This window comes from Propithecus coquereli, unplaced genomic scaffold, assembly GCF_000956105.1.
Source record: "Propithecus coquereli isolate 6110/MARCELLA unplaced genomic scaffold, Pcoq_1.0 Scaffold2, whole genome shotgun sequence".
Lineage (NCBI taxonomy): Eukaryota > Metazoa > Chordata > Mammalia > Primates > Indriidae > Propithecus > Propithecus coquereli.
This window is the reverse complement of record NW_012144966.1, coordinates 5,831,740-5,841,993: the sequence shown is the minus strand read 5'-3', so window position 1 is coordinate 5,841,993 and position 10,254 is coordinate 5,831,740. Positions and strand designations below refer to the sequence as shown.

General features: G+C 39.9%; 1 protein-coding gene across 1 annotated transcript in view; it reads left to right on the top strand.

Annotated features, from left to right (window-relative positions):
• Window positions 1-10,254, top strand: part of LAPTM4B (lysosomal protein transmembrane 4 beta) — a 65,840-nt gene that overhangs the window by 35,679 nt on the left and 19,907 nt on the right. Inside the window, exons 3-5 of the mRNA XM_012643614.1 lie at window positions 1,018-1,091; window positions 1,451-1,573; window positions 4,349-4,447. Of these exons, the coding sequence (XP_012499068.1) occupies window positions 1,018-1,091; window positions 1,451-1,573; window positions 4,349-4,447 (296 nt within the window). The remainder of the gene's footprint in view (window positions 1-1,017; window positions 1,092-1,450; window positions 1,574-4,348; window positions 4,448-10,254) is intronic.

Here is a 10,254-nt window from a genome sequence, read left to right as displayed (position 1 = left end):
GCGGGAGGATCGTTTGAGCTCAGGAGTTCGAGACCAGCCTGAGCAAGAGCAAGACCCCGTCTCTACTAAAAATAGCAAGAAATTGGCTGGGGAACTAAAAATATATAAAAACCAAATTAGCCGGGCATGGTGGCGCATGCTTGTAGTCCCAGCTACTGGGGATGCTGAGGCAGAAGGATCGCTTGAGCCCAGGAATTTGAGGTTGCTGTGAGCTAGGCTGACGCCACACACTCTAGGCCAGCAACAGAGCGAGACTCTGTCTCAAAAAAAAAAAAAAAAAAAAAAGGAAAGGTATCGGGAGATCTTAATTAGAGCCATGAGGCACACATGAGTTGATAAAATATACATCAGACACCTGCCTTTATGACCATGAAAGAAAACCTAACTCATTATTTCTATAATTCAGTGGACCAGAAGACCAAACTTTTAAAAATATCTGCAACCAATATCTCTTCCCCTATTTTGAAATAATCTCTTATCTATCATTTATGTTATAGGGAGAACATCTTTTGGACATCTTATATTAGCGATCACCACCTCAAATTCCAAAGAAAGTCTGATGGTTTACTTGGCATAAAGTTTTCACTTATAATTGGTTTATAAATAAAGTGCTTTCATTTTTATTTTTGAACACTCAAGTAAGTGTTCAAAGGCTGGGTGCGACGGCTTACGCCTATAATCCTAGCACTCTGGGAGACTGAGGTGGGAGGATTGCTTGATGTCAGGAGTTTGAGACCAGCCTGAGCAAGAGTGAGAGAACCCGTCTCTACTAAAAATAGAAAAAATTAGCCGGGTGTGGTGTTACATGCCTGTAGTTCCAGCTACTGGGGAGGCTGAGGTTGGAAGATCACTTGAGCCCCAGGAGTTTGAGGTTCCATTGAGCTATGATGATGCCACTGCACTCTAGCCCAGGTGACAGAGTGGACCCTGTCTCAAAAAAAAAACAACAACAACAAAAAAAAACCTCAAACAGTGGATCTACTACTGATTGTCTTTTTTTAAAAAACCCTTTTACAGACATGTGCATTGCGATTGCAATTTCTCTTCTCATGATCCTGATATGCGCAATGGCTACATATGGAGCATATAAGGTAAGCAGCTTGCAGTAAGATGCGGGACCTTTCCCTCAGTTCCTTACATGTATAATCTGTGCAGCTATCTATAATAAGAAGTTATTTCCAGTTTTCTCTAAGAACCTTTGAAAGCTTAAATCTCTTGTTAATATCACGTGGTGCTAGGAAGGCCATGATAAAACCAATATTATGGTTCCAGAAATGTTCTTTGAGGCTTGTTTGTTGACTACTTATCTTTGACATAGCGGTTGCCATCATGACCTGGTTTAATGAATTTCAGTTTTACCGTTTCTTTTCAGATTAGTAAAAGATTTCTTTGAACTGAACAAAGTAACATTTTATAATATTGAACACAGTCTATTTTCTATTACGTTTAGCAACGCGCTGCCTGGATCATCCCATTCTTCTGTTACCAGATCTTCGATTTTGCCCTGAACACCTTGGTTGCAGTCACTGTGCTCGTTTATCCAAACTCCATTCAGGAATACGTACGGCAGCTGGTATGTGGCCCTCTCAGTAACTGCTGTTTTTTATGTGGGAAACATGCACAAAAAAAACCTGATTAAACGGTAGAGACATAGACACACACACAAATTAATTTGTGGATTTTTAGTTTGCATCTGAGTTACCAGAGATTTTAAAAAAATGTTATCTTAAATATAAGAGTTTTGGTTTCTTAGAATACTTTTTGGGAAATCATAACCTCCCTGAGTCAGACAGATTAAGTTGATGGCAAGGTTGATGGTGGTGATGTGTGGTGTTCAGTGTGTCTATCTAAATTATAATCTAATTACCAATAGTCTTATTTTTGTAAAATGCTATTTGCTCAGTCATCAGCAAAGGGTAGCTTTTTGCCTTTGCCGTTGTATGGGGAAAGTGGCACCATGTGGAACTGTAGGGAACTGTGCCCTAGTTCCCAGACTTATTTGACCACAGAACCCGTTTCTTCCCCAAGTATCATTTCGGGACTCGTTTTCAGCCAAGTGTCCTTTGTGATCATGCGAGCAAACATTGGTGGCTGGTATTAAGAAGCTTAGGGCAGTTGTGAGGTTGAAATAGTTCTGTCTCTGCCTTCACATTCTTTAACTCTTGCTTTTTAAATTGTGAATGTGCCTTAAAATTTAATTTCTTTGAAATCTTAGAATGTTTTAAATAGAGAGGATGTTCACTGGAGGTTTTCTCTGAGCCGGGGGTATGCAGTAGGGTGTTTTCCTGGTTAGGGAGGGATGAAGCTGTGAGATTTGATGTGATAGTGGGGCCTAGAAGAGAGAGTAGTAGAGGGGGACTGGAGGGAGGGAGAGAAATGGGGCAGCAGATGTTGGTCATCTTGATTATGGTCCTGCCCAGACCACGTGGTACCCAGCAGACCTAGCCAAAAAAGCTCCTTAAAAGTCTCTATTTTGTCATTGTTGTGGTTATCATTCTCATTAGTAATAATAGCTTCCTTCTTTTTTTTTTTTTTTTTTTTAAAAAGAAAACAGATTCATGTTTCCATAGAATGTAGCATCAAGAAAATTTTTCTGTATTTTCCACTTGGTAATTTTATCTGTTATCTCTCTGGGCCAGCCAGGTGTTTCTGCATGAGGGGTTTATATATGAGCAGGTTGTAGAATTACCTCTGTTTTTAAGGACTTGTGTTTCTCTCTCTAATGATGATCTGATGCTGAGCTCCTCAGATCATGCTGGAAGTGAGGAGGAAATATGATCTCAACAGATCTGTCATGTGAAGGGGCTGGGACAGGGCGGTGGTGATTGAGGAGACGTGAAGACAGCCCTGTGACTGTTTTGAATAGTATATTATGTGATGCATTGTATATGTTGCAGAGATGATAAAGAACAAAAAGCCTAGTATGGAAGACAAGCGTGCGGAGCACTCACATGCTACCTAGACTTCCTTTTGTACCCCACACATTTTCATAACTATGTACTCATTTGCTTTAGAGCCATTAGTTGTGTAATAACATTAGTGATTTTAACAGTAATTTTAATGTCAGTTAAAAAAAATCATCATCTACTCTTATTTATAATTACAAACTAGTAATATAAGAAGATAATAATATCTTCTGTGTTTTCTACTTAAGGATCAGTCTGGGTTGATAGAGCGAGGCCTGCAGGTTACCACGATGCTTAAGAGACAGTAATGAATGTGAAGGTTGATGTGCCCCTCATGGAGGCCCTTGTTGACAGACTGGATATATGGAGTCTGGAGAGACTGTTATCTGAGAAGGCTGGAAGACAGCCCCCACTTCATTCGCATGCCTGTTCTGTTTATCTGTTTAAGTGGAGTCTTGTAAAACATGTTAAAATAAGTTGTCCATATCTTCTTCTTGATCTCGTCAGGACATATGCTGATCTCAACCATGTTCACTTTCAGAGGGAGAAGAGTGTAAAGATCTTTGTGTAAAGGGTCACATACTTGCACTTCAGTCCCTTTTTAAAAATTAGACATAGGAACAATATAATTTCTTGTTGGTCTTGGTAAACAATACCACATTATTTTATTCTTTCCCTTTAAGATCAGCACTACAAAAAACCTTTCAGGCTTCAAGGGAAAAAATGGTCCAGAATTTGCAGAAAATCCAAATATCAGAGGTGTATAAAATGTCCCTGGATACGGACCACTGGCTTTTAACTTTTGTATAGTAAGAGGACAGAGTTGGCCGGGCATGGTGGCTCACGCCTGTAATCCTAGCACTCTGGGAGGCCGAGGCGGGCGGATTGTTTGAGCTCAGGAGTTTGAGACCAGCCTGAGCAAGAGCAAGACCCCGTCTCTACTAAAAATAGAAAGAAATTATCTGGACAACTAAAAATATATATATAAAAAAATTAGCTGGGCATGATGGCATATGCCTATAGTCCTAGCTACTTGGGAGGCTGAGGCAGGAGGATCACTTGAGCCCAGGAGTTTGAGGTTGCTGTGAGCTAGGATGATGCCATGGCACTCTAGCCTGGGCAACAGAGCGAGACTGTCTCAAAAAAAAAAAAAAAAAAAAAAAGGAGGACAGAGTTATATTTTCAGGTCTCACTTGTGACTCTTCCTCGATTTTTCTTGTCAGAATTTATTGTATGACTTATGAACAGGCTAGCCTCTCCCCATCACACTGTTTATAGCTTTTTCATCAGAGGAGTTAGGCTAGAAATTTTGTATTAGTCCTAAATAATACCTTATCGCTTTAAGCAATTGCTTTCTGATAAGCACATCTGAGTTGCCACCTAAAGAATATAATCTTGAATGATTAATGAGATTTTCCTAATGAGGCCCTTTTGTTTTGCAGCCTCCTAATTTTCCCTACAAAGATGATATCATGTCTGTGAATCCTACCTGTTTGGTCCTTATTATTCTTCTGTTTATTAGCATTATCTTGACTTTTAAGGTAAGCATGAAGATTTGTCTTACGGTCTAAATCTTAAGTGTTTTCCTGAATGTCAAAGATGCATACAAATTTTAATCAGTTCATTGTCTTGTTTTGCATATCTGAACTGCTTCCATTACAGTTCCTTCTGTTTTCTATATTAGAGATAATCACTAATTATAATTGCACAGGCCAATCAAGAGTTATTCCAAAATATATTTGGATAGGAATAAATTAATATAATAGTTGTATATTGTGGGGTCGGGAAGGGGGATAGGGGAAAATAGTTATGTATTACATAGTATATATTATAATAGTGCAACATCCATTACAATGTTTATGTAATATACATTCTTTTGTATTTTGTATTTAAAATGTAATATATTCTGAACATTGTTCTATATCAGTCCATTATATGAATATCATTATTTTGTGAACATTATTTTGCTACAAACAGGTAAAAATTCTCAAATGGTTTTTACACTTTGAACTTTTAAATCTCAGTACCTTTCATTGCCTTTAGTTTGGCATAAAATTACCCCATTCTTTGATAATCAAGCCTCAGTAAGCTTGAGGAAGTTACATTTTGGAGGAAAATCATCTAGTGTACTATGATGAAGAGGAGTAGAAAGAAAATGATTCATTGAAAATCAGTGGACCAGGCATGGTGGCTTAAGCTCGTGATCCTGGCACTCTCATTGGCCGAGGCAGGTGGATTGCTTGAGCTCAGGAGTTCGAGACCAGCCTAAGCAGGAGTGAGACCCTGTCTCTACCAAAAATAGAAAAATTTGCCCAGCGTGATGGTGTGTGCCTGTAGTCCCAGCTACTGGGGAGGCTGAGGCAGGAGGATCGCTTGAGCCCAGGAGTTTGAGGTTGCAGTGAGCTATGATGATGCCTCTGCACTCTAACTGTGATGACAGAAGGAAACTCTGTCTCAAGAAAATCAATGGGGTCTGAGCCAGGTGTGGCAGCACATACCTGTAGTCCCAGCTACTGGGGAGGCTGAGACAGGAGGATGGATTGCTTGAGTCCAGGAGTTCTAGGCTTTAGTGCACATGATGACACCTGTGAATAACTACACCAGCCTGGGCAACATAGCGAGACCCTGTCTTAAAAAAAGAAAAGAAAAAAGCAATTGAATCTGAATTTTCTCCCATGAAACACTGCTCTGAATTGTTTGATATTGTATGCGTAGTTTAGTGGTTAAGGATTTGAGTGAATTTTATCCATGGATGTTGGGGCCTACCACCTTGCTGTTCCCACTCCCAAGGTCCAACTTCCTGGCTGTTGAGTTGGTCCCATATGTTGTCCTCTGACCCCCAAGCCTGTGAGGTTAGGGCTACCTGTCTCCCAGACTGCAGGTAGAGTTGGCCGTGCCCCCTGGTGAAAGGCCACAGACTCTCAAATCTCATAAATTGCAGTTTGTCTTTCAAGGATAGACTCCTTTTGATGCCTGCCTTTTTGGGGTCATTTCCCCATGCCTTAAAATGTGTGTGTGCACATACATGTGTATGTATGTATTTATTCCCCATATTATAATTTTTACCTGGAGAAAGGTTAGTCTGACCAAGCGAACTCTGCCATTACCAGGAGGTCAGAAGCTGGAACTTCCAAGTTCTCTTTATAAAGGCTTTTAAATTTTGTGGGCATTTTCACCTGTACTGGAAACGCCCACTTCAGATTTTGTCAAAGGACCTAGGGTTGGCCTCTGTCACTACTACTTCTAACTGTGTGGTCAGAGCCTTGGTTTCTTCATGTACTAAATAGCAATAATAATTAATAAAACATCCTACAGGATGACTATAAGATAAAGGGTGGAAAGCTATGTCATTCATTCATTTGTTGAGTAAATATTTATTAAAAATCTGGCCAGGTGTGGTGGCTCACGCTTGTAATCCTAGCACTCTGGGAGGCCGAGGCGGGTGGGTCGCTCAAGGTCAGGAGTTTGAGACCAGCCTGAGCAAGAGCGAGACCCCGTCTCTACTAAAAATAGAAAGAAATTATCTGGACAACTAAAAATATATATATAGAAAAAATTAGCCGGGCATGGTGGCACATGCCTGTAGTCCCAGCTACTCGGGAGGCTGAGGCAGGAGGATCGCTTGAGCCCTGGAGTTTGAGGTTTCTGTGAGCTAGGCTGACGCCATGGCACCCTAGCCAGGACAACAGAGCCAGACTCTGTCTCAAAAAAAAAAAAAAAAATCTCCTATGTGGCAGGCTCTGTTCTAGGTACTGGGGTTTGGTAGTGAATAAGACATCCCTGATTTCTGTAGTGCTTTTATAAATTGCAAAACACTAATTGATTATCATAATTTTCTCATAAAAGGCATCATACAAATTGTTCACAGCACTGTCTCCAACCTGGGAGAAATATATACTTTATATTTATTTATGTCTCTCTCTCCTGCATTGACTAGACAGCATTTCCTTGAGCGCAGTCTGTTACTTCTTTTTTTTTTTAAGACAGAGTCTCACTCTTTTTGCCCAGGCTAGAGTGAGTGCCGTGGCATCAGCCTAGGTCACAGCAACCTCAAACTCCTGGGCCAAGCAATCCTTCTGCCTCAGCCTCCTAAGTAGGCTGGGACTACAGGCGCGCGCCACCATGCCCGGCTAATTTTTTTTTTATATATATATTTTTAGTTGTCCGATTTATTTCTTTCTATTTTTAGTAGAGACGGGGTCTTGCTCTTGCTCAGGCTGGTCTCGAACTCCTGACCTTGAGCGATCCACCCGCCTCGGCCTCCCAGAGTGCTAGGATTACAGGCGTGAGCCACCGCGCCCGGCCTGTTACTTCTTTTTTATGTCCCTCTTAGCACTAAGCTGGTGCCTTGTGCCTAGAGACTCAGTAATTATTATTTTAAATTAACATGGGTGTTCATGTTGTGGTTTTACCCATTGGTTTACTGGATTAATGGCTCTCACCACCTTAATTCGCTCTTAATGCTTTATACATTGTGTTATTACACTAGTTTTCTGAGACCCCAAAACAGGACATTTGTCAGCTTGGTTCTGTCCTAAGACAGAAAAGAAAGGAATGCTTACCACCTAGTTCTGCAGAGCTGGCAGGAGGAATTTTTTTAGAGGCAGCAGGCAGAGGTTCTTTTCCCAGTTGGAGTGTGTAGTAAGTAAATGCACGTGGCCTCACAGAGGCCCTTGAGAATGCTGGCGGTGGGCTTGTGGAGTCCCCAACACGAGGTGCTGCCCTTTTATGTGTCTCATGGCCTCTAAGGTATGGAATTATCATTTTAAAGGCTCACATCTGGAGGAATTTTTGCTTTTTTACATTTTTTTTTTCTGGTTTACGCAGTGCTGCTTTATTATTTTTTTTAAAGACAACTCAAGGCCACATGCCAGCAGTGGCCTAAGACAACTTTCAATGGCATTGCTTCAGACCTTGTGCTACCTTGTCCTCTGACAGTCCGTAAGCAACTTGAGTGCAGGGTTGGGTCTTACTCTTTGAACCCTCTGGAGACTAATGCACAAAAGCATTCAACAAATCTGAATTTTTTAAAAAATTAATTCAGATAAGCAATGAGGATTAAAATTATATACACATAAACCATAAGAATTGAAAACTTTTAAGTTTCGTGTAAATTAAAAAGTACATATCATTAACATCAAGTCATTAATTTCACCACATACCAGAGGGATAAAGAAGCTGACACTTTATTTATTTATTTATTTATTTTTGAGGTGGTGTCTCACTGTATCTCCCAGGCTGGAGTGCAGTGGTGCCATCACAGCTCACTGCAGGCTTGAACTCCTGGGCTCAAGCAGTCCTTCACTTCAAGTTCTTGAATTGTGATTAGCCTTCTTACGTAGCACATGACTAATGTGTAAGCATTCCTTTTCCATTTGTATTGAAATTCTTACAGAAGCGTACATCTGGCCAGGCGCCGGTGGCTCACGCCTGTAATCCTAGCACTCTGGGAGGCCGAGGTGGGTGGATCACTCAAGGTCAGTTCGAGACCAACCTGAGCAAGAGCGAGACCCCATCTGGACAACTAAAAATATATATATAGAAAAAAATTAGCCGGGCATGGTGGCCCATGCCTGTAGTCCCAGCTACTCGGGAGGCTGAGGCAGGAGGATCGCTTGAGCCCAGGAGATTGAGGTTGCTATGACCTAGGCTGAAGTCATGGCACTCTAGCCCGGGCAGCAGAGTGAGACTCTGTCTCAAAAAAAAAAAAAAAAAAGAAGTGTACATCTTTCCACCACCACCATAAAAAAGTGGTAGCATTGTTGACTAAACTGAATGTTTGAGTAAATTGAGTATATTGTGTACTTTGTTATTAAAAAAAAAAAAACCAGTTGTTCTGAGTGCAGTGGTGTTTACAACTAATTGATCACAACCAGGTACAGATTCCTTTGTTCCTTCTCCATTCCCACTGCTTCACTTGACCAGGAAAAAAAGAAAAAAAACCCTTTCCATCTTTTTCTTTCTTATTGTCGATCCGTGGTTTCAAATTATTGCCATTTATGAAATATATTTTCATCTTATCATCACAGTAGTCAAATACAAGAAATAATCACCATCAAGTATGAATGCAGCTTAAAGACAAGTTCTGAGTATATGACGGAATATTTTACCCCTTTTTTCTATAAATGTCTTCATTTTTATAAAACAAACTTACTGAGATATAATTCACATGTCATAAAATTCACCCATTTAAAGAGTACAAGTCAGCGGTTTTTAGTGTCTTTACAGAATTGTGCAATCATTGCTCTGGTTGCACAGTCTAATTTTAGAATAGTTTTATCACTTGCCATTCACTCTTATCCCTTACCCTCGGCAGTCGCTAATCTGTTTTCTGTGTCTATAGATTTGTGTATTCTGGACATTTCATATAAATACAGTCATACAGTACGTAGTCCTTTGTGACTGGCTTCTCTCGCTTGGCGTAATATTTACAAACTTCATCCATGTTGTACCATGGACCAGAGTTCCTTCCTTTTTATTGCCAAGTAACACTCCATTCTATGGATAATGCCACATTTCGTTTATCAGTTTATGGACATTGGGTTGCTTCTGGTTTTTGGCTCTTATAAATAATGCTGCTGTGAACATTTTTGAACAAGATTCTGTGTGGGTGTGTATTTTTATTTTCTTGGGTATATACCTAGGAGTGGAATTGCTGACTTATATGGTAACCCTTGTTTAACACTTTGAGGAACACTTTACATTCTTATCAGGAATGTATTTCTGGATTTCAGCAGTCCAGTTTCTGCATATGTTTAAACTTCTTCTAATCAAAGAATTTTAAAGCTAGAAAGGGATTTTGAAGTCATTTAGTTCTAATGCAATTACAAGTGATTGTAATGAAAGTGCAAAGAGTTCTTAGCTTAAACAGCTCCCATGAACTCATGTTTTATTTATAACATGTCTTTGTTATGGACATTAATTTTAAGTATCTTCATTGGATATTTCATTAAGGAAATGGAAATGTTTTAGTGAATTTTATTGCCTGTGAAGTAAATTTACATGCTGTGAGCCTTTTTAAAAAAATTGACTTGTGTAATAAAATCACAGATAATCACAGAATAAAAATTCCCAAAGAGTTAAAATGTGGTGATAAATGAATTAATAAATTTTATCTGTGCATTTGGGAGCAGTAAATGTTAGTGGTGATTGTTCTTCCCACCTTTTCTTAGAAATTTCTCATTCTACTCTCAGCCCCTCCCCTTGTCTGTTCCCCACCTACCACCAGCACTGCCTGCCCACCCCCCTCCCCCTGCCAACTCATGTGATAGAGGATATGGCTCCAGTCCCACACTTTGCCAGAAAGTTACTGTACCCAACATTAGTAATTTTTTTTTTTTTTTTTTTT